The following is a 24,974-nucleotide window of genomic DNA, read 5'->3' as shown; positions in this document are numbered from 1 at the left end:
GAATGAGCAGAGTTGGCCAAGACGCTTGGGGATAGGGTCAAGGGCTCACAAGGATGAGGTGAGGAGGGCTCCCCCCCCCCCCCCCCGCAGAAAGGATGACCCAGTTCTGTAGCCTGTCTGGCAGGTGAGGTGTCCCTGGGAGCATCCTGGCATTAGCCTCAGGTCCTCTGAGTGTTTTGTTCTTTTACCCCCGCCCCCAATCTAGCGGCTTTCTTCAGCCTCTTCTCGTTCCTCTCCTCTAGGAAGCAGGACAAGAACACTGAGCTCTCTCACCGCCTTCTTCAGTGTGTACCACATAACCCGCACTTCATCACATGGTGGGGCATCATGTGACAACAGAGGAATGATAGCTGTCTCCACATCTGATGGCCTAATGTCAGGCTCTCTGTCTCAAAGGAGACCACTGAGCCTTCCATGGGGGTAAACTAAGGGAATGCCACAGTACAGGCAGCAGCACCAAGCACAGGGAGCCAAAGGCCACAATCCCCAGGGGCCAGCCAGCAGAAGCTGGAAAGATACAGACCCACAGCTTGTTATATCACTCAGACAAAAAACAAAACAAAAACTGTGAACTTCATTGCCACGTTCTCAAAGCCAGTTATAAAAGCTCAGTCTCATGGGGTTAAAAGGACATTAAGCTGCCTTGAGAAATCCACAGAGATGCACTGATTATGAACAAGCACCATGGACAAACCCCAGACCAGCCGGTCTCTTCAAAAAAGTTCCTGCCAGCTTGGAAACTGCTTCTAGCACTGCTTTCCTTCTTATACTTAGTAATAAGCATAGGGTAAGCTAGCCTGTAAGAAGAAAATGCTGGAACATCTTGGCCTAGCTCGGGCAAGGGCGTCTCCACACTTTACTTTATCAGATGATAGTCCCAGCTGCTGAGGACTTGTGTGACAGGACTGAAGGCCACGGTAAGGGGAGATGGAGGCTCTGAGGGTATGTCCAACCCAATATGGTCACCGCTAGTGAGCTAATGCAAAGGATACAGCCACAGGCCAGAGTGGTGGCATCTGCTAGGAAGTGCAGTCGCCAGCATACAGGCCTCTGCAGGAGCAATCGCCTCAAGGTCGTGAAGTGGGAGCAAGTGGAAGGCTCCCTTCTCACTGTGTCAAGTGCCCCGGACCAGGGTGCCTCTAAGCCTCCCACTGCTGTCACAGCTGAGGACCTTCAGGGTGACTCACCTGTGCTGGATCCGAGGGTCGGTCTGCACCAGTGGTAAGATGGCCTCTAGCACCTTGCTGGCTGACCCTGGGAGCATCTCCAGAACCTTCTTATCAATGGCCATTTTGTCCACAATGGTCTTAAAGTAGCGCAAGGCACTGACAACCTCCTTCTCTTTCTCCTCCAGCCAGCACAGGTTCTGAAAGGGAACGTTACGCTTAAGGGATGAGAAGAGATTAAAGGGAGCTATTCTGAAAACAGTGAAATTTATAAGCTAGCTCGACACTCCTGCAAATGGAAAATGTGCTGGTGGCAGAGAGCAAGCCAGGTGGTTTCTCTAAGGACCATGAACAGGACACAGGCTAACAGGAAGAAAGACAGGCTTAGGACTAGCAGGGTCACTTAGAGACTTGGGGATTCCCTTCCCACACACCCAGATACTGAAAATATTCTCCTCTGCTCTGATTTGCTACCTTAGATAGCACTTCCTACCTCCCAGTGTGCGGTGAGGCCTCGGGGAGGACGTGAGGGAGCAATCGTCATGCCCCAGGGCACGTGTACTCATCCCAGGATCAGACCCAGGATGCAGAGGTTTGAGGAACTGGCAGCATTCACAGCCACCCATCACCTAGATCCCCACATAGCCTGACTCAAACAGTAGCTCCCTTCCCACTAAAGACACGTGACGTCCACAGGGCATCCACAGTCCCAGGGCTGCAGGAGGAGACGAGGAAGCCAGAGCCAATGCTAGTAATTCGGTGACTACTGGTGCAAGGGTTGCTAATGCATTCGGGTACTCAGATTCTAAGGAAAGCCACCTGCAAGGAAGGAAAACAAAAACAAAAACACCCCAACAACAACAACACAGTGCCCGTACTTTCCAGAACTCACCCTCCTAACCCCAAATTTTTCTTTCTCCCGGACTTTGGGTAGCTTGGATCCACACCTAGCAGGCCATAGAACAGTAACTTCTTTTCCCCAACTTCCCTTCTGCAGTGCCCCTTCTGCAGAGGGGTATGCAGGTATACAGTCAACCTGCATACCCCTCCGACCCCAGGGGAAGTTGCTACCCCGTGTCCTCATAAACTTGGTAACCCTGTGAGGCTGTCAACCCTGGGAAGGGCCTACAAGGCCAGGCTGGACTTGAGACAGTAGACTCCACCTCCTTGTCTATGGGGCAGGTGACTGCATCTGCCCTGAGTTATTAGAGAAGGCACAGGTAGACACTGAGACCATCTAGACTGGATAGTCTCACAAATGGACAGTCCACACACGAAGCACGGAGGCGTGTGGACAGCTGAAGGCACGTGCAGGTGCCCTAAGGTCCAGAGGGTGGAAATAACAACAACTGAGGGCATGAGGTTTAAGCAATAATCTATTCATATATGGCAAAAATATTATAAAATGTATTTATTCTTTTGAATACTAAATCTCCCCCATCTCCAGATAATGTCAGGGAATGTAATTTAAATCTTCAAAAAAAATCTAATATGGGGACTATTTCATAGGAACACCAAAAGAAATAATCTATGAGTGGATGGAATCAAGTAAACAGCACTTGAGCGAGACAACTTCCGAAGGCTTCTTGGCGCGCTCTGCAGACCACCAAGAGCCCTCATCCTTCCTTATGTCCTTCGCCATTCTCCTCCTGTCTCTATCTGACATGTTCGTTTCTGTCTGTCTCCAAGAGGCTGAGCACTGGTGTCTCTACTGCCTGGGTAAGAGTGCTCAATGTCGCTGTAACACCCTCATCCCCAGTAGCCAGGACACACAGTGACGGTGACAACATGCAGAGCAGTCAGGCTACAGGGGACCATGAGAACAGACACTGCTGTCTTGGCACATCAGAAAGTGCTGGAAGGCAACAGTGATAAACTTGGTGAGGAAACAGAAAGTATTTTAGGAAAGCACAGTCACACACAGAGGCAAGAGTGAAGGGGAAACTGGGAACAGCTGAAAGTGAAGGGACGTTAGAGCAGAAAGTCTTTTCCTGTCACTAGGAGAGATCAAACCAGCTACATACGAGCCAGGCTAACTGGACTCACTAAGGAAACCCAGTGAGGGGACAGCAAAGTAAGGCAGCACCTGTCACCTTCTACCAATTCCATGTCTTAATTCACGGTCTCTTATGCTCTGCATTCCCTGAGCTCTTGGTGTTCAACTGTGGTTAGCAGCCAGAACTGGGCTACAGAGTCACCTTGGAACGACAGTCAACCTGCATACCCCTCCGACCCCAGGGGAAGTTGCTACCCCATGTCCTCATAAACTTGGTAACCCTGTGAGGCTGTCAATCCTGGGAAGGGCCTACAAGGCCAGGCTGGACTTGAGACAGTAGACTCCACCTCCTTGTCTATGGGGCAGGTGACTGCATCTGCCCTGAGTTATTAGAGAAGGCAAAATGGGTGGCCAAAGCTGGAGCCTACCGTAAGAAAGGCATGGTTCCACAGCGTCAGTGTGAAGGCAGAGGAGGGCAAAGGCTGTGCAAGTCTGAGCGGGGAGGAAGGGGCCAGGTCACAGCTGCCACTCTGACACTTCCAGACACCCACTGGGCGCCGCACCTCAGATGCATTTGTTTCCATTCAGGCTGTGACCTCCCCACAGAACGGATGTTATTAATTCATAAATGGGGAAACTGAGGCTAGGTGGAGAGTGGGTAGGATAGGTAGCTTGCTAAGATCCCATAGCTGAGTGACGAAATTAAAACTGAACCTGATATGTTTCATTTCACAGTGTGGACAGTGCAAAAAAAAAAAAAAGGCAGATCAAAAGTATGGTGGGAGCTGGCGTGGTGGTGCAGCACTCAGGCTGCAGGGGAGGCGGAAGTACAAGTTTGAGAGTAACATCATGGTCAGACCTGCCCTCACACACCTGGTCCCAGGATCACAGGAAGATAACTGGGGAGCTGGGAGAGCCTGGTCAACATAGCAAACAAACCCCGGAACAATACATGCACACACACATATCCTGGCGAGCCCTGGGTTCAAAGCTCTTATTTAATAAATGAATAAAGAGGACACAGGTTAAGTGGAAGCTGAAGTTACTCGGCTGGTAGTGGTGACAGCGCAGTACCTGTGCCTTTCTGCCCTGAGCCACTAAGCAGGACAGGTAGAGGAAAAGAAGGAACACAAAATGGCCCCGGTCTTCAGCTACTGCCTCACACCAGAGGAGCAGTGGATACTCAGCTTGTTCCTTTAGGGCCCTGCTGTCTACCTCAGCCCTGCTCTCTGCTTCATGGAAACTAAACTGTATTCACAGCACCACAGCACAGTGAGGAAGTTGTGGACCGAGTCATGGTGGGGAGCAATTAGAACCGGCATGTAAACCCTGGAAGGGGGAGAGGGGCTGACTGTGCGTGCCTTTAAAGCCTGACGCGGGAGTCAGGGGTAGTCAGTCTCTGAGTTCCAGACTAGTCTGGTCACACAGCAAGTTTCAAAACAGCCAGGGCTATAACAACACAACGCAACACAACACCAAAAACCTGGAAGCAGGATCTTGTAAAGACAAGTCAACATTTTTCCTCCTTCTGTACTTGACAGCCAGGCCCTGCCTGCTTTACGTGAGAACTGCAGAGCTGAAAGGGGAACCCCAGGGGAGCCCCCAGGATCCAGCCAATGTCTAGATGCCCCGAAGGTCGGAGACCTCACCTGATCCAAGCCACTTCTGGAAGCTGTTAGCTGATTGTGTAACGATGGTTAGCTTCCGACTCTCAGAATGCGACTAAACTTTCTCTGCTATTTTCAATCCACAGCTCACTGTTAGTCTTGTTAAAAGGTTGTAAAAAGAGCTAATATTTTTTTCTATGAGAAGCCTATTGTGTTTAGATGAAACCAGGCTAGAAAGACAGTGGAATACAGTGGACAAAACAGGCTTAATTAGAAAACGTGGCCCACAGCCAACACTGTCTATTAGAAATAACTAAAGCCCTCTCACACGGCTAGGAAGAATAAATAAAACACAGGTGTGAAACCACAGGGACGGTGGCTGGCCAAAGAGAAGCCAAGGGCGCAGCAATAGTCTGGATCTGCACTGGACTCATGTACTTAACAGGGAAAGGCACAAGTGGGATAACAGGAAACGGCTATGCAAACGCGCTGTAAGAGGTGACAGAGAATGAACAACACACACTGATAGGCACCAGCAATTTCCCCACACCCAAGGTTTCTGGACGCTGTCTTCTCACCTAGGTGCTGTGGCAGGTTCCACCCTGGGGCCTGCACTAAATAGCAGTTCACACTCAGTAGGGGCCTTAGGACCAGCAGGGTTGAGTTTAACGCCCAGGCTGTACCTGCAGCTGGTGCTATAGGGCAGGCCTCCAGGGCCTTGGGGAGAGGCCCTGCTGCCACAGGATGTTCACAGCACAGCTAGGCCCCACCTACTAGATACCCAGCAGTGCCAGCCTCACCCTCTGAAAGGACAACTGAGAATGTCTGAGATGTTGCTGGAGCTTGCAGACGCCTCGCTAAGTCAAGGGTATGCTTATACCAAATGCTCCTCCATGACCTTTCTTTGGACAACACATAAGAAAAGGATCCAAGTGCTGAACATTTTCCTATCAGCATTGTCTTGCAGAGTCAGTTAGGTGTGAGCTAAAGAGTGTGCTGTGCGTGCTGTGATACAGACCAAACCTCTCTCTACTTCTATATGAAAGTAGTGCCAAGTACTTCCTTCTTGCGCATAGGGAGCAATTCACTCAAGGTGATCCGCTTGTCCACATAAACAGGGTAGAGTTTGTGAACCACGTTAAACTGACAGTTATGACAGCAGCTCTGTACTCAGTTGCCCTGGGACAGTTACAGGGGCAGGGGACCAGTCCATCTGCAGACCTTGTTTTCATTTTATATTGGACATAATGCAAGACATGAACAAACACTTATTTCTTACAGAAGACACATAGCAGCTGAGTACAGTGGCATACACCTAGGATCCTAGCATTCAGGAGGCAGAGGCAGGAGGATTGCGCTTTAAGACCAGCTTGGGCTAGAGAGCCATGCCCCACCTCAAGCAAAGCAAAACAAACAAAACCCAGGACTGAGGCTGTAGCTTGGGGTAAAGCTTTTGCCTAGAATGCACAAGGCCCCATCAGACCCTCAGTACCACAAAAGAGCCCCAAATAGTCAGTTAAGCACTGCTTTGTGGCTTTAGCTAAACTCCCCCATCTTTTAGAGACTCTTTTTAAGCAGGGCAGGTTTCTCTGCCAGGGCTGTTGGGAAGAGAGGGGTAAAGTGCTCAGCACAAGGCAGGGAAGAGGCCCGGTCAGTGCAGCTGCTGGTGACACAGACGCCCCTTGCTGAGAACCTTGCAGTTGGCTGAGACAGTGTCCCAAGGCTTTAGAAGCCTTCTCAATAAACCATGCACCTCATCTCAGCAATAGAGAGAGCAGCCACTCTAGAAAGGTGATATGTGCCCGTCAGCCCCAGTGCCTGCTGGATCCCACTCTGGAAAGGACCCAAGCTTTAGCTGTGGAGTCTGAGCTCCCTCCCCATCAAGACACTCAGACAGATGATCAAATACCTGAGCCCATATAGTTGCCACCCAGCTAAGACACAATGGCATCACCACAGGTATTTTTCCATTCCCAGACCATGGACCAGAGTTCTGCAGTGGAAGGCAAGGCAACCCCAATTGTTCTTAATGTCACACTGACCTTCTGCCTCTGAGACCTGGAAGCCACAGCACTGGTGGACATAAATTCTACTGCCTGCTGCTCCAGATCCAAGGGGATAGGGTAGCCCTCTGGTAGAAATCTGTCTCTTGCCTCCTGGAAGAGAGGAAACCTGGATTCCTACAGAGCTTGAAATGGACGTTGCAGGCTGGAGGGAGGGGGTGATGAGAATTAACAGCTGTTCCACACATCTGGCTCAGCTGGCCCTGCTGAGCTTACTAGTGCTGGAGGATGTCTTTAGATGGGATGCAGGGGTTTGTGAATTTCAGAGGCCAGGCCCTGAGGCTGAATGACGGTTGAGGCCATCAGAGGCCCGTGTCAGTTCCCCAGGGCTTCTGGGTGGGAGGCAGCACCAGGGTGAGCGCAGTGCTCTGAGCTACTTTAAATGCCCAGAGGATGATACATGACTGCCCAAGCCACTGGCCGGACTCATTAGCAGGACAGGCTTGCACCATCCTAGAGGTCCCAGGTCCCAGGGACACAGGTGGCCCTAGAAGCGCATATATACACAGCGCAGCCCACAACGCCAGCCGTGGGCTGGGGCCAGGAGGGACACCCAGAGATGCAGCTTACTTTGCTCACGGGCTTCTCAGGAGTCTTTGATACCTCGGCTGGCTTTCCCTTCTTGGATGGTGTTCTCTTGATTTTAGGAGAGTGGAATTTGTCCATCAGCTTCATGGTGAAGGAGGAGAGGTGAGAACGCTGAGAGTCTGAAAACACAGAGGCCGGGCTGTTAGAAGAGGAGGCAGGATACGCTGCAGGTTTCTCATAGAAATGACTGAAAGAGTCAAAGCAAAGGACACATGGATCTTTTTTTTTTTTTTTTTTTTTTTTTGAGACAGGGTTTTTCTGTGTAGTCCTGGCTGGCCTCGAACTCAGAAATCCAGAGATCTGCCTGCTTCTGCCTTCTGAATGCTGGGATTAAAGGTGTGTACCACCAGCACCTAGCTCAGGACCCATTCTAACACTTTGCATACACGTGTCGACTTTTGCAGTTTCTACATGTTTTGGGGTGATTAGAATTGTGAGCAACAGAGGTAGGCAGAATGAATACTATTTTTTAAGATTTATGAATGCTTTGCCTGCACTCCGTCTGTGTACTACATGCATGCTTGGTGCCTGAGGAAGTGGTGAACTTCCCTGTGGGTGCTGGGTACCTACCCTGTGTTCTTGGTAAGAACAACAAGTGCTCTTAACCACTGAGCCAACTCTCCAGCCCAAAATTTGTATATGCATTTTTTAATGTGCTCTGTCTGCATGTACACCTATATGCCAAAAGGGGGCATGCAATCCCTTTACAGTGAGTGGCTGCTGGGAATTGAACTCAGGACCTTTGGAAGAATACCCAGTGTTCTTAACTGCTGAGCCATCTATCTCACCAGCCCCCAGCATGGGCATTAAGAACTTAAGCAATCCACTGGGTAGAGAGACCGCTCAGTGGAGAGTGCGGTGGTTTTCTAGTGCGTTCATGGCCTGGGCTTCACCCCTGGGACCATAGTAGATAAATAAGTAAAACAGGACAGCTTCGTGTGGCAGCACATCTTTAGCCCCAGCAGCTGGCCGGCAAGGCGGAGGCAGGCAGAGCTCTGCGAGACCCAGGCCACTCTGATCTACACAGGTGGGCTCTCCGCCGGCCAGCGCTACATAATGTGATCCTGTGCCAAAGCAAAACGAGCGACAAAAACTATCAGTACTAACAAATTCAGTAAGGCCACATGACACATGTTGATGTATAAAAACTATTTGTATTCTTATACTGTAGCAATGAACATCCAAAATGAAAATTTAAAAACCTTTGAATTATATCCAAAACAAAACAAAACCTCCGACCTCCTTGGACATAAATTTGACAAGACAAATTTCACACTTATACCCTGCGAACTATAAAATACCACTGAAATTAGAGACAACCAAACTATGTGAAAAATATCCCATGTTCGTGGATCAGAAGGCTTAATATTGTTACAACAGTGATAGTTCCTAATAACAATTTTCTGTCCCAGAGCACTCTGCCAGCTTAACCCTTCTGGTAAGGGACAACACTCTAACCCTAAAATTAGGAAGGAAATGGGAGAGATCCAGAACAGTTGAAACAAATAGCAAAGCCAGAGGACTGATACATCTCAATGTAACAATTAAGCCACATTAGTCAAGACAGTACACTACTAGCATAAAGACAGACACACTGCTCCAAGCACAGACTGAGACTCTGGGAATAAACCCACATGTCTAAGCTAACTGATTTCAACAAGGATATGGAGCCATTGAATGGGGAAAGGACCAGCTATTTCAACAAGCGGTGTTAGGGGAAGTAGGCCTTGTCTGTAAGAGACTGAATAAAGACCTTGCCTTATGTACACCACAACAGGCTAAATGAGCTTCAAATATGCCAAAGATCTAAATATAAGAGTCAAAGCCAAAGCTGTGGAGTTAAAACACTCAGAGGAAAGTACACGTGATTTGTGGCCTTGGATTTGAGTCCACTTGTCACTCTAACAAAGATACAAGGAACAGAGGAAAAAACCGATAAATTAGAGCTCTTTCCACATTAAAATCCGTGCTGGCCACATCAAGGAAATGGACAGGCAGACTGTAGGACGGAGCGTCTGAGGAGGGACTGTGCAGAGAGGAAAAGCGTTCCGGGGAGCTGGAGGCCTCATGGTGTGCGCCTCAAACTCCAGCACTCTGGAGGTCGAGGCACCAAGATTACAAATTTGAGTCCAGCCTAGGCTACACAGCCAGACCCTGTCTCAAAAAACTCCAAACAATTGAAAAAGCTAGTGGGACATGGCTAATAGAGAGTGCGCCTAACTCAAACATGACTCTACATTCGCTATGCAGCACTGCAATAACAACAACAACAGTAACAACAATTAAAACTTTTACAATTCAGCAGCAGCAGACCCTTAACACGAACAAGAAGGCAGAAAGGAATACTAAAACAACAGCTATCAATCAGCAAGTGCTGGCGAGGCCTGGGTGAAAGGGAAGCCTCGTAAGCTGACGTTGGAACATAACAGTTGCATTGGCAATTGCCTGGCAGGTCCTCAACATACTGAGCACACCATGCTAGCAGTTCTATTCGTAGGCGTATGTCCAAGAGACGTGACAAGAAATAGCCATAGGGCACGCACAGGAAAGCTCAGAGCAGCAGTCTCACCACGGCCAAAAGGCGAAAATAACTCAAATGCCCAAGTGCCTCAGAATGAGTAAATAAGATACAGTATATCTGCCCAGTGGAATGGTATTTGATAATACAAAAAAATTAACCTGGACCTTGTAGCAGCAGGGATAATCTTGAAAACATTATGCTAAGTGATGTCGATCAGACAGAACAGACCACTTATCCTGTGATTCTGTTTGTCTTGAGATGTCCAGAACAGTAAGTCTACAGAGACAGAAAATAGGTCAGTGGTTGCCTAAGACTGCAGTGGGAAGCTTGTAATCCCAGCCCTCGGGAGGCAGAGGCAGAGGCAGAGGCAGAGGCAGAGGCAGGTGGATCGCTGTGAGTTTGAGGCCAGGCTGGTCTACAAAGTGAATCAAGGACAGCCAAGGCTACACAGAGAAACCTTGTCTCAAAACAAACAAACAAACAAACAAACAAAAAACAACAATAACAAGAAAAAAGAAAGAAAGAAGACTGCAGTGGGAACAGAGAAGGATGGATAATGACCATTAAGGAAGTTGGGGTCTTCTCAGGGAGCGCACAGATAACATCAGAATTTGGTGACAGTTGCGTAAGCCAGTAAGTCATTAAACAGCATTTCACTGTACACGTTACTGAGCAAACGATAAAACATACAAATGACATCTTAACAAAGCTGGTAGAAACAACTAACCAATTCAGTGGGCAACTTTGTAATCTGTAGCCACCTTTCTTATCCTCATCAGGTCAGGCAGTGGTGGTGCAGACCTTTAACCCCAGCACTTGGGAAGCAGAGGCAGGCTAATCTCCACAGAGTTCCAGGACAGCCAGGGCTACACAGAGAAACCCTATCTCAAAATAAAACAAAAGTCCTCATTAGAGATGGGCAGTAGTGGTGCACCCCTTTAATCCCAGCACTCGGGAGGCAGAAGCAGAAGGATCTCTGTGAGTTCAAGGCCAGCCTGATCTACCAGAGCAAGTTCCAGGACATCCAGAGCTACACAGAGAAACCCTGTCACAAACCAACCAACCAACCAACAAACAAGGACTACAAGTTTCCTGAGGGCCATACCTGTGTGACAGCATCTGGCCCACAGAAGATGCTCAGCAAACAGTTCTTCAACAAATAGTCATCAATACCCCACCCCCACAAGACACAGCTCTGCTTCCAGCAACAGCAGAGAGCCACAGACAAAATACTTAAAACTGGCTGGGAAACTAAAGAACAAAACATTCTATGTGTCATGGGAAAGTAAGGCATCTATAATTTTGAAAAATAAAAAGTACTCCCTCAAAATTTCCAGCAATTTAGTGCTAAGGTAAAAGTCTCCAAACAAAAAACACAGTAGCTATATTTCAGGGCTGCTACTGTCCTCACTGTTGCATGCAACTTAAGATCAAAGTTCGGTTTCTTGGTCAAAAACACTCTAAGTGGTCAGGCGGGATCAGATAAACCCTGGCCTATGAAGATGGCCAGGGAGCCCAGAGGCAGGCAGCGCCACAGAGAAGAACCCTGGGCCTGCACTCAGCCAGCCGCCCAAAGCCCGCCCCAGGCCAGTGCTCCAGCGCAGCAGGAAGGCCTTGGTCACCAGGCTGAAGGAAGCACACGTGGCCCACTGGCTGAGAGGACTCAGTAGTTTTTGGAAGTCAGAGCAGACCGAGTGGAATGGTGGGATTTTCTGGCCCTCACTTTTCCCCTCCATCCCCACCAGAGCAGAGCAGGTCCATTTCCAGCTGACACGTCCTTCGTTGTACTTGAAGGTTCTGAGGCATGTCATGCCTGCAGTCAGAGGGCTTGGGCAACACAATGACAGCACACGTGGGAGGCCCTGCACTTTGTGTGCTGGCCACATTCTGAGCTAAGGCGAATGTGGTGTGCTGCACTCTTGCAACACTGGGCAGGGGCAGGAAACAACCGGTGCTCTTCAGTGAGCTGCATGGCGGCTCACCCTTAGATACAGGGATTTACTAAGTGATGGGAGAGGCTTGCAGGCAAGGTAACCTATTAGGAAATGGGCTTCCACTGGAGGCCTCTGCCCAGATGTAGGCTAATATAATAAGTGTTCTGAGCATGTATGAGGCAGGCTGGTCTGGTCTACAGTATTCTGTGAGCTGGAGGCCAGGAGATGGCACTGGATGCCTTGAAGGTAGAGTTACAGGATTGTGCAACAAAGACTCTCAACTCCACAGAGACATAAACACACAGATAAATCAATTACTTTGTAAAGACTTCTTTATTTTTATGTGCACAAGTGATTTGCCTGCATACATTACAAGCATACACCCTGTGGGAGTCAGAAGATGGTGTCAGATCCCCTGGAATTGGAGTATCAATACCCATGTAATCGCCAGTGGGTACTGGGAATCGATCCCAGGTCTTCTACTAGAGCAAAAAAGTTCCCTGACCCATCTCTCCAATCCCATAGGCAAATAAATAAAATAAGTCTTTTTTGAAAGTGTGTTTTATGCACCTTTCTCACAGAACATCACAGCCCAGACCAGACATGCTCAGAACACTTACATCAGCTCCCCCATCCAAATGCACTTCTGACTTGTATTTTTAGCTAGAAATGGGTACGCTGCAATAGGACTTCGCTTATCAACAGGCCTGGCACAGGGCAGCTGCTCAACACGGAAGCTAACCAATCCATACAGCTTCAATGGACGGCAGGTCAATCAAACTCTGAATCCACACAGCCCGCAGCTCTTCATCAGGCCGCTCTCTAGCACTGACATATAGCTCGCTCTCCTGACTAAAGGGCGCACTAATACTCTCTCCTCTTCATTTTCAAGGAAGAGGCACACCTGCTTTTGTATCAACCTCACTGCTACTCCGCCCATCCCATTCCTTCTGATGCTGGCCTTGTAACATCTTCCAAAAGACAGCATACATCTCCCCGACAGGCTCTCGGCTGGATGGATGTGAAAGCAATCGACTAATCTGCCCAGACAGGCTGACAGAAGAGAAAGAAAAGCAGGCTTGAAGGGGAAGTCTGGGCAGGTTATGTATTTTTTGGGTTTACTGTGATGGTCAAGTTCCTCCGAGACTTGGCTGGGTGAGCCAACTTCCTCTTCCCTAGGCTCTGCTGCTGCCCTGGGGTCGGTAGGGAGATTTGGGGTTAAGGGACTGGCTAGACTCAGAGCCAACTGTCATTACCAAGGTGGAACCAACATGGAAAGGAAGTGTGGGAGTCACCAAAACCCCCCAGAGGAGCATGAGGGCAGGCTGGCTGGCCCTGACCATAAACCAGAGATTCCAGATTGTTTCATCAAAGGCAGGAAGTGGGCAACAGAACTCACGGCACCTTTGCCTGCCTGGTCCTGAATTCAGTTTTTGTAGGGACACAACTAGGAAGCTGTGGTGACATTTTGAGGCACCTGTCAATACATCACTCTTTTCAGGCCAGTTAGTGAGCACAAACAACCACAAGTCACGTGGAGAACAGAGATGATTTGTAATGACAAGCAACCTCCCCAATTCTGGAAATCAGGACAGCAGGAACTAGGCTGTCCTCAACTTTCTCTGGAAATGATGGGCCAACAGCCCAGGTTTCAGGTGGCTATGAAGTGCAGATGAAGTCCTTTTGTCCTGAGCAGCAGTGGCGGGTATGTAGGAGGCAGCAGGTGGCATTTGCGTAAACACTGCTGCTGGGGTAGTCTTGGCCACAGCTCCAGCCACAGGTGCTCACACAATCAAGCAGGCTCTCCTGCGCCTCCCACACACCTACTGACCACTGGGGTAGGGAGCAGAACTCCTCCCAAGAACTCCTCCCACAGTACAGCAGCCTCTGGTGGCTCCTGCTCTCAGGCTACTCCCTGGGGTTCATGCTGGGAAACTACAGTGGAAATTTTATAAATGTCTTTGTAAAGGCTTTCTTTCTTTTTTTGTTTTGTTTTGTCTGTTTGTTTATCGAGACAGGGTTTCTCTGTGTAGCACTGACTGTCCTGGACTCACTTTATAGACCAGGCTTTCCTGGAACTCACAGAGATCTGCCTGCCTCTGCCTCCCCTAGTGCTAGGATTACCACCATGCCCAGCTCTGTAAAGACTTTCTAAGACTAACATTAAGACAAAAAATGTAAGTATTGCATACATGTAGACAGGTTACTGAGGATGAGGTCAAACCTACACACCCGCTACTTGTCGAATAGCACTGCCTTCACGCAATGTTGGTGTGCTTCATGCCATAGTAACATGGTGGCCACTTGGCTGGGTGTGATGGTTTGAGTGAGAATGGCCCTATTCAGAGGCTCACATGTCCTAATGCTTGGTCCCCAGTCAGCGGAACTGTTTGGGAAGGAGTAGGCAGTGTGGTCCTGCTGGAGGAGGTGTGTCACTCAGGGTTTCAAAAGCAGACCCCACTCCCAGTTAGCTAGCTGACTTGTGTTCTCCCTCTCCCTCCCTTCTTTCCCTGTTTGTAGATGAGCTGTAAGCTCTCAGCTAACTCCTGCTCTGTCAGGAATGCCGTGGACTCACCCTCTGAAACCGTATGCCCCAGTAAACGCTTTCTTCTGTAAGTTGCCTTGGCCATGCTGTCCTATCAGTGACTGAAAAATAACTATGGCACAGTACTGATGGCACAGCCACACAGGAGGTGCCGCTCTGGAGTTCCTGTGCCATCGCCACTCTCTTGTCATAGAGAGCCACCCTGTGGTTGTGTGGGCTATCATTCCTCTTCCTAATTTGAATCCACATGCATGGTTTAACGTGTAAGCCCAACCGTCACACACAGGAGCATTCTGTATGGAGTCTCTCTATAGGCCTGACAACCAACCACTCACATGACTTAGATATCCTTGCTTTTGTCCGTAATACCGTTTTGTCTGCTTGTTCTTGGCTTTTGGCTTTTATGAACAATGCCACACATTCAGCATGTCTTTGACCATGCAGGAGAATGTCCTATGAGTTAAACTGACAGATGCAGGGCGTGTCCCTTACTTAACTTTGCAGATAGTGTCAAACAATTCCAAGGGGCTGTATGATTTTACATTTATGCCAGAAAGGTTAAGGGACCCAGTTGCTGTAAGACCTGAAACAACTGTGTGCTGAACCATAGGGAACAGGCCCCCCATGTGGAAATGCTAAATGCTAGTGCACCATGATCTATCTGCACATGTGCAGAAGCCTGGAAGGACACTAATAGAAGCTAAGGTTGAGCCCCCCATTGTTCAGCGGGGCATTCCCCCAAACGCCAGAGGTTTCCAAGGACTAATAGTCTAGTTGTTTTCTCCCCACCTCCCTACCAAGAGCAGCTCATGTGACATTCTGGGTAGGTGACTACAGCGCTACTAAAACAGCTACTTTAGTCACCTGGATCACCCAGGAGCTGAATGTCCCCTACCTAGAGAGAGGGTTGAAGGAGAACACCCGCCTCCTCACAGGATCAACCTCACAGAGCTGGCCAGTGTCTTCCAAAGCGCCCTGCCTGGTGCCAGGATTTCATTCTTAGGTCTTCAGCTTGCCCCTCGGCAGGCCTAGCAATGATGTTTGTCTGCTGCTGACAAATGTGCGATCAACTGGCCTTTCAAATGTCACTTGCAGCAGCAGCTGGGATCCCAACTTAGTAGCAGTTTCTGTCAGGGCTTAATTCCACCCTGGGATGGGAAGCCTCGAAGCAACGCCCACACCAGGGACCACAAAGTCAAGGTCACCGTGGACAGGCTCACGGCAGCAGGTCCGCGATGCCTGAAGCCGCGCTACAGCTCTGGCCTTTGGGTCCTTACTACCTGTCCTACACTAGGCTCAGTACTGCATCCTGGGAAGGATTTAGATATGGCTTACTTAGTCCAACACCCTTGCCGCATGCCAGAGGAGTAAGGATACCTGGGTGGAGAGTGGCTGGGATAGATACTGGGAAGAATCCTTTTGAATAAAAGGACTCCATTTTAAGTATGCAGATTGTAAAGCAGGGATGGAGATGAGGGGGCGGAGAGCATCATGGGGACGCACAGCTGTGGAGTCAGAGGGTCTGGTGTAAGCCAAGCTTGGCCACCAACACGGCGGATACCTCTCTGGGTCTCTTTCCCTCCCTCTTCTACCTCCTCTTGCCTAACTGCAGACCTACCACCTCCCCTAGTGCTGTGGGGATATGTGACCCTGTGGGTGAGGGACCTGACCCAGAGCATGTTTATTAAATGGCAGCCATCACTGTCATCTGGCAACATGACCAGAACTCGGCCAGCACTCCATAAGCAAATGCTACAAACAGCCCCAGCTGAGGGGGCTAAAAGCAACAATTTCCACCTAAAACAAAACCCTGTCTTATTCAACATAGAGAATTCATGTGAGGATGGAGGGAAGATGGTGTTTGAAGTTTGGCAACCCCACAGGCCTGTCCCGAAGCCCACCCCCACACTGAGGACGCTGAGCATGGAAATACTAAGCGCGTCGTCTTCCTTTCTCAACCACGAGGGTGAAACAAGCTCTTCATTCAATCCAAGCACTGAAGACACAGGAAACAGCAGGAACCCCTCATGGCTTCTCATATGGCCAAGCTAGGTTACTGCACTTGTGTTTTTTAAGCTTTACTTTTAATTTATGTGAGCTTGTACTCCGTGTGTGTGTGTGTGTGTGTGTGTGTGTGTGTGTAACTGCTCACAGAGGCCAGAGAGAGCACTGGAGCTGGAGTTACAGGTGGCTCTGAGCTGCCCAGTGTGGGTTCTAGGAATCAAACTTGGGTACCGTGGAGTAGCAAGCACTCTTAACTGATGAGCCATCTCTCCAACTGTTTCCCTCAAATGTTTTGTTTTTATTTGTGTGTGTGTGTGTGGGGGGGGGGGATATGCTATGTGTGTGCAGGTACCTTTAGAAACCAGAAGAGGGCATCGGGACCCCCAGAACGTCACCTGGTGTGAGTGCTAGGAGCTGAACTCCGGGCCTCTAGGAGCTCAGCAAATGCTCTTAACAACTCACCCATCTCTAGTTCCAACCTTTGTTTTCCTCCATTTCCCTCCCCCGCCCTGCAGCCCCTTCTTGACAGGGTCTCACTATGTAGTTCTGGCTGTCTTAGAACTTGCTCTGCGGGACTGGAGAGATGGCTCAGAGGTTAAGAGCAGTGGCTGCTCTTCCAAGAGGTCCTGAGTTCAACAGGCACCCATCCAGGCAGAACATTGTATACATAGTAAATAAAGCTGAAGAAGAAGAAGAAGAAGGAGAAGGAGAAGGAGAAGGAGAAGGAGAAGAAGGAGAAGAGGAAGAAGAAGAAGAAGAACAACAACAACAGCAACAGCAACAACAACAACAACAGCAACAGCAACAACAACAACAACTTACTCTGCATACCAGGCTGGCCTCCACCTCACAGAGATCTGATTAAAGGCGTGTACTACCTTTAATCCTTGTTTGTTTTAAACAAAGTGATGAATATGGGCAGTTTCCCATGAGCACAGCTGTTTGACAGTTGAATAACAGTCTGCTGGAAGGCAGATAATGGCTCTCTAAGCAGCCGGGTCTCCTGGCTGGTGGAGTCTAACTTCCATACAATGCACACACACTTCTTTCTGCTTCTCTGTGTGCTTACATGATGAAACTGAGAACTAGAGCTGCAGTTTATAGAGAAGAACAGGGAATCTGGAAAACTGCCTTTTAGCCAGGTAGGCTGCAGCCAATGGCTGCCCCAGTGAGGCTCTGAGTGGTGGTGGGAGCAGTGAGACAGAAGGGAAGAGGCTGGACCCACAGCGCCCCTTCTTATCACCACAGGTTTGGGCTCAAATCTGAGCACCTCTATTTTCACTTCACTTACATAACTACAAGGGTTAAAAATACATTGAGAAGCCAGGTGTGGTGGCACACACCTTCAATCCCAGTACTTGGCAGGCAGAGGCAGGTGGATCTCTGTCAGTCTGGTCTACAGAGTGAGTTCCAGGACAGCCTAGTCTACAAAGAGACAGCAAGACAGCCAGGGCTACACAGAGATACCCCATCTCAAGGGAAAAAAAGAAAGAAAGAAAAAAACAAAAAACCCCAAACCAACCACCACCAACAAAACCCACTGAGAATTAGATAGATATCTCTCAAAAGGTGATGCTTGAATGACCAAAGGCACATGGCATAGTGCTCAACCGCATTTGTCATCAAGAAACAACACATTAAATCCACAAAGAGACATCAATACACGCATGCCTATGTAGACCAAAGGAAAAGCTAAGCCAGGTATGATGGCACATGTTTGTAATCCCAGAACCAGGGGAGGCTGAAGCAAAAGGATTGAGAGTTTGAGACCACCTTAGGCTATAGAACAAGATCTTGTTGCAAAACAAAACAAATAAGGCAAATAAAAGGAAGGAAGGAGAGAAAGAGAGAGAGAGAGAGAGAGAGAGAGAGAGAGAGAGAGAGAGAGAGAGAGAGAGAAAATGCTAGTATCAACGTATCTGAAGCTATGCTAAAGGCAGCCGGGAAATGGAATCCCACCCCACATAAGAGTGAACCATCTATTTCCACCTACCAAGCACAGATGATGCGCACAAAGATGAAAGGCTACGTACAAGAAAAGCATGCACCAAATGAGCGTCTAACAACTCCACAGCCAGGCAAAGCACAGCTACTATTCGGGGAGTCGAGAGAGGGGTTGTGTGTGAGGCAGGGACACAGGAGGGCACGCCCTTCTGGGGACACAGCTCTCAGCCTACCAGTTCCTGCCATGTCTGTCTTCAATGTGTTTCCCACACTGGCCAGGGCAAAGCAACTGGGAGTGGGGCCCACGTCAGGAAGCTCACCTGGCCTTTAGCACAGGCCGACCTCAAGGCAGGTGCATCAGAAGCTGAGGTGGCACCTGTTCTCCATCTCTTAGCGCCTCCCTTCCCTTCCACTTCCAGGGTTAGGGAAGGGACTTCAACTTACTTGACCCTGAGACCCCACAGGGCACACGGTCTTGTTCACCTTGGACTCTGGCACTTAGCTCAGTAGCTGTGCAAGTAGATATAAATAAATACATGCTCATTAAACAGCACAGAAGAACCAGTGAATGAATTCTGTACCCTGAACAACCACTGCATTCACAACACTGAGGGTACCACCTAACTGGTGGCAGCTCTGTGTTCGAGCTAGTCTAAGCAACAGAGAAAAGCTGTCCCTCCCACCTCCGCTAGCTCTCTAGAGAATGGTGGATGCTTTGGGGCCTGACTGGGCAGTAGAAGCACAATGGGAGCCACATCTACAGTTTATACCACTCTCAGCCCATTTTACCTACACTGTCACTCTCCAGCCGACAATTAAATTCCTGAGTTACTTCTTGTTTTTCTTATATTCCACTATGGTATAGAGTTTACCCTCCAGCAAGTTCTCTTGATAGGGCAACCGTGGGCCCTCCCTTCCATGCCAAGCAACTAGCCCAGGACTAGGCTGCCATAGCTGCTTCTAGTCAGCCTCTAGTAGCTCACAGCTGTGGACTCCAAGCAGATCTGCTCACCTTTAGCTGGGCTCCAGGCTCCCTCTCTCTCTACACTTCCTATGATAGCTACTGCCAGGCCCAAGAGCAAATAGCACTGGATGGGCAGAATGCTGGAGGGCTTTTATTCTCTCATGAATCAATCCTGCCCCTCCCTTCCATTCTCCCTCGGGGACACAGAATGTATCAGGCCATGCAGAGCAGGCACTAAGCAGCATAGCTCGTTTACTCACTCCACGCCTAGAGCCAAGAGGAAGCTCCAGACTTGGCCTCCTGGCCAAAGCCAGCATGGTTCCTTCCCCAGTCAATGAAACAGCATCACAGGAACTTCTCCTTCCATGAGGTGTCTTCACCAATGCCAAGCGTTCCAAGTGCTAGACTGCACGCTTAGCCCAAGGTCTTGGGCTTTCGAATTATAGCCACAAGTCACACTGATTTAGGCAAAGCCAGACTACATTTCATTCCCAGCCAAACACGATCATCGCCCCCACCCCCCACTCACACACACATACCACCACCACCACCACTGTGTGCACAGCACTGTGTTAGGTGTGGAGTTATGCATGGCCATGTGTTGTCCAGGTAGTGACAAGGCCCTAGACCATTTCCGGCTAGAGGCTTTTTGCAGCCTTATCTCATTTGATCCCACAGCCACCTTCCAGAGTGGTTGTGTCCACATTTCATTCAGAAACCTTGAGGCTGAGGAGGTATGGCAGTGAGGGGATTTGAGCCCAGTCTTGGCGCATTGCCAATCAGCAGTGTCTGCTTAGCAGTAGGAGAGTGGTATGCACCCTGCAGACCGCTCAAAGCCGACCCAGTCCAGAAACGGGAGGGCCTGGGGTCTGCTTTTGTTCCTGGAGAAATCTTACTTCCTCTGGGTCAGCTCAAACTGTTATTTCCTTCCAACAAACCAGCACCTACTAGGTGCAGAGTGCAGGGCCCACCCCAACCCAGTTACACACAGACAGACACCTAGCATGGAAGCTGACTGTTGGATGTGCTCACTGCCTTGAGCAGGGAAGCAAGTCTCCACTGGACCAGAGAGACGTTCCAGCCAGCAGGGCTTGTAAAAGTGAATCAGCTCCTGGCATAGCAGCCTTCAACTGTTCTGTTTCACAGTAGTGAACATCAAAGGCAGAGGGCTTGGGAGGAGGAGCTGAGGCCACACCCTGCTCTTAGACTAGGAGAAGGTAATGGATAGGGGCTGGACTTTATTTTTAAACCTCAGCAGGGAGAACATAGTTCAGAGATGCCTAGCATTGCCAGCATGCGGCTGGAAACGGGGGAGGAGATTGTTCTGAAGTTGGCCTTCTGTTCAGCATGAGCTAAAGGCTGGAGAGGTAAATGGCTTATTTCTGAGAGATCTAGAAAAAGTTCATGAGAGGATGTGAGTTGAGTCCAATAGACAGTGGGTCTGGGAGGGCAGGGTCTGAGCCGCGTGAGAACATACACCCTGAGAGACACACGGACCCTGGCCACCTGTCTGTGTGGCTTAGTCCCACCACTATCCTTCCTTACAGGTCACAGGTCACAACAGAACCCAAAGTCAACCTCCAGGCTGAGCCATGAAGCAGAGCAGGCAGCAGGAGTGGGGCTGACGCTGTCTGGTGAAACTTATTTCAGTAGTGAGCAGCTGGGATGAGACAGCCCCTCCGCTGCTGGCACAGTGAGCTGCTGCAGTGAGCCAAGGGTTGGAAGATGACAGATGTGACTTTAACCATGTCACGACACAGGCTGTGCTTTCTGCTCGGGCCTGGAACTTGAGGACTACGATGAGCACACAGGCGAAGGGGAAGAGAAGACCAGAGACAGAGGCTTTAGACAGTGTGAGAAATTATTACACTTCATGCCACAACCAAGAGCATAAAAGCTATGAGACACCAGGAAAGACCCCACTCTTTCACCAATTCTATGACAAGTTAGCTCCATGATCTCTCAACCTTGTAGGACAGGCAAGTGTCACCAGCTCTCACTAGTGACCCTGGAGTTCCAGAAGCAGTCTCTTAGAAGACTAAGCTCTAAGGGAGAGAGATAAGGCTGCAGGAAGAGGAGGGGCTCTGAGCAGGACTCACACACAGAGACAGAGAGTGACTGACAGCACGGAAGTTCTCATTTCAGGGCTGAGGCCCTCCTTGTTGGGATTAAGGCTGCACGCACAGAAGGTCTACATTAGCACTGGGCATGTATGAGTCCATCCAACAGTCCCAGCTAACAGCGGTTACCCCAGCAAGGAAGGAAGGTCAACCAAGGACTCTATCACAGGTAGAGCATCAGGTGGCCTACAGCACTTACTGCAGGTTTGTTTCCTTGACAGTGGGTGATGACGACGAACGCGTTTTGGAGCAAAGGGTCATGGAACTCCCTCTTACCTGGAGACGGGTTTGTATAGCCATGGTGTTTGCCTAGTACCTGCTCTGGGCTGGGAAGCATGCATGTTGTCCTCAGGTCCTGTTCTAGGGCAGTAATTCTCCAGAGAGACCAAGGGGGTCAGAATGGCAGGGTTCCTGGGCTGCAAGACTGCACCCCAAACCAAAGCACTTTCATGTGTACAATCAAGAAAGCAATCCATGCAAACTGTTTCTTCTTCTGGGAAGTCCCAGAGATAGGCAACACAGAACAGAGGGCGAGGGAGAAGGAAAAAGGAAAGACAGATAACCTGTCCAGAACTGGCCTGGGGAAGAGCCAAGAGGCTCAAGAAGCTGCCTCTGCATAGGAGCAGGCCAGAGGCTGGAGGCTCCGCCCTGCACCCTCTGCTGATCCAACCGCAGGCTAGCTGCATCCTCTGTGAAAAACAAAGTAATCTGAAGCCCCTCTAACACATTCCAGAAGGAAACTGATCTTACACTTGACATGGAAAACCTGGGTTTTCTCAACAGGAAAACAAAGTCAACTGGGAAGGAAAGAGTCTGCCAAGGGCCCAATAGTCCAAAGTAAAGCACAGTCCCCCCAGATCTGAAGGAAATAGGTCTGACCCAGCATGTGAGACCCCAGCAGCCCCTCCTCGGGGGAGGAAGGCAGGGACAACAGGGCCCACTGTGCTCAGTGGAAATTTCCAAGAACCATGAACCGACCATGAGAGGAAACATAGCACTTCCTCTTCTTCCAGGAAGCCTGGGTCTGCCGTGATTCAGCACTGTGGTCTCAGATCCAAGAACATCTTAACCACAGGCACCTCATCAAAGTGTTGCAGTGCATGTCTGAGAGGGCACCCACATTCTTGTCCTGAATCTGTAAATGGGTTTATGCCTCACAAGAGAAATACCAGTCAGTAAACAATATTTGATTTTTTGAGGATGCCTGTTAAAATAATTTTCAGTTCCAACTGTCTTTACAAATTAAAGCACTACCAGAGAACAGGGATTGAAATATCTAGTTTCTTCCTTTCTTTTTAAATTATTTATGTATTATGTATACCTGCAGGCCAGAAGAGGGCACCAGATCTCATAGATGGTTGTGAGCCACCATGTGGTTGTTGAGAATTGAACTCCGGACCTTTGGAAGAGCAGCCAGTGCTCTTAACCTCTGAGTTATCTCTCCAGCCCCAATATCTAGTTTCTTTACAGTGATGTTTTTATGTTCTCTGTAGCAGGGGTGGATAGCAGTGTTTTGTGTAAAGTCTTGGCTCTTTACCTTTAAAGCAGCAATGGAAGGTGGGCTGGAAACACTGCAGCAGGCAACTGCCTCCACTCAGCCCAGGAGCACGCTGTCTAGCTTTGGACGCTAAATCATCTTACCCAAAGGTCAACCTGAAGTGAGCTCAGATTCATGCCTCAGAGTGCCAGAGGCCACTGACGTGAAAGGCTGCCATGTGGGAGAGACCACTGCTGTGGGTCTTCCTCCCCAAAGCCTTCCAGAAGGGGGTGCTTACTCTCTAGACAGCCGCTCCTGTGAAGGGTTCCTGGCAGGGAGTGAGGAGGGAGGCAGAGAAGGAGAACTAAGCAGAGGTACCTTTCTCCACCTTCCTTCCACACAGGAGTCTGTAGTGGATCTGAAGTGCACTACGCTGGGGTGGGGAGTTAGCAGAGCATGTGAGGAGGGGCGAGCAAGCTGGGTCAAGCAGAATGGGCAGAGAGTAGCTCGCAGGAGTTTAACTTGGGCTGTAGGATGTGCTTTCTTGACTGCCATCAGAGAGCCAAGTCAGAGTCTAGACACGGCTGCTAGGGGCACACCTGCCCTCTAATGAAGAGATCTGCCATTCACATGCCCTGGGCTCTGACGCTTAAACAAAACGCAACTTCCCTTAAAGGAAGTAAGGCCTGTGTGCAGGCAACCGATGCCTGGAATGGCACTCTTGGCTTTGTGTGTCCTCGAGGTTGTCAGACGGTTGGAAGTGAAGCCCAGAAAAACAACTGGGCACACAGTCGTCAGCACCACAGCTGCCTGCTAGCCATGAAGACTGGAGTACAGTTTTCCCTCCTGAGTAGGAGGTGAGACTTTGTTAGTATTGGTTCCGCCACTAACTCATTTTGTCAAGCAGGCAAACACAAATTGCCCTGGCCTCTTCTCATCTGGAAAGCAAGGGCATCAGCCTATACCAGGAGTTCTCAAAGTGTTCCTCTGACTCAGCGAGCAGGAGCTGCCCCCCAGAGGACTTCCTACAAGTCATGTTCTTGGGCTGGAGAGATGGCTCAGTGGCTGAGAGCACCTTCTGCTCTTCCAGAGGTGCTGAGTTCAATTCCCAGCAGCCATGCGGTGGCTCACAAGCACTTCTACTGGGATCTGATGCTCTCCTCTGACCTGCAGATAGAGCACTCATCTACACTAAGTAAAATCTTTACTCACAAATCATATTCCCAGCCGTACACTGATCAGAAGCAGGGCAGCTCCTGAAGCTCTTCACAGCCCCTCAAGGAGAGCCAGAGCCCAGGAAGTTAGAAGGCTCTCTTCCTACTGTTTTACAAAGCCATCTTTCCCTGCCCCCCCCCCCTTTCTATCTGCCCCTACTGACTTCATTATCACCCAATAAATGCACAGTGTCTACTGCAAGCTAGGTGGCCAGGACAAGGGCAGAAACTCCAACCTTCATCTTCATCATGGGCCATGCTTGAGCTCCCAAGGCATGGGTTAGCACGTGGCCTGCGGGCTGGCTCGTTCCTGGTATGTAGCCCAGTTGCCTTTCCAGCCACCTTTTCTGACCCATGATCTTCCTAAACACGCTATGCCTTTAAGCAAGGTGCTGTGTACATGCGGACAGGCAAGGTGGGGCCTGCACAGTATCCCAGGGCTACTGCACTACTACAGTGAAGGAGTGGGTTACGTAGATCCAGCTGGGGTTGGTTTGACTGCTTTGTGGTGCTGGGGGTGGAATGTAGACGGGATGGGGTATGTGCCAGACAAAGGCTCTGCCGCTAAGCATGGCCAAGGAAGCACTGAGGATCTACTGAAAACAGTCTAGAAGAAACATGGACAGCAATAGCAGATGACACTTCTGCCTCACACTCCTTTAATGACTCATTGTTTCACAGGTCTCAAATGTTATTCTAGGCACAAAAATGACAAATACCAAGTGACATTTTCAGCAACCCACTTTGCTTCAGGAGTTACACACAGGAAACGCAAGAGCAAAACCAAACTCTAAAATGCTCTGCCCCGAGAGACAAGACAGCTGCCACGGC

At 49.6% G+C, this 24,974-nt stretch overlaps 1 protein-coding gene across 17 annotated transcripts in view; it reads right to left on the bottom strand.

Moving 5' to 3' along the window:
• Window positions 1–24,974, bottom strand: part of RAPGEF1 (Rap guanine nucleotide exchange factor 1) — a 122,413-nt gene that overhangs the window by 54,527 nt on the left and 42,912 nt on the right. For 13 of the 17 annotated variants that reach the window (XM_084798580.1, XM_084798591.1, XM_084798593.1 and 10 more), the window contains exons 2-4: window positions 7,403–7,539; window positions 6,812–6,925; window positions 1,188–1,366 (exon numbers count right to left, since the gene is read on the bottom strand). In XM_084798580.1, coding sequence (XP_084654706.1) covers window positions 1,188–1,366; window positions 6,812–6,925; window positions 7,403–7,539 — 430 coding nt within the window. The remainder of the gene's footprint in view (window positions 1–1,187; window positions 1,367–6,811; window positions 6,926–7,402; window positions 7,540–24,974) is intronic. The other 4 variants (XM_084798582.1, XM_084798583.1, XM_084798588.1 and 1 more) reach the window with 1 other exon arrangement.

The sequence above is a fragment of the Acomys minous genome (genome assembly GCF_964271855.1).
Source record: "Acomys minous genome assembly, chromosome: 10".
NCBI classification, from domain to species: Eukaryota; Metazoa; Chordata; class Mammalia; order Rodentia; family Muridae; genus Acomys; species Acomys minous.
This window is presented reverse-complemented; position numbering and strand designations above follow the sequence as displayed.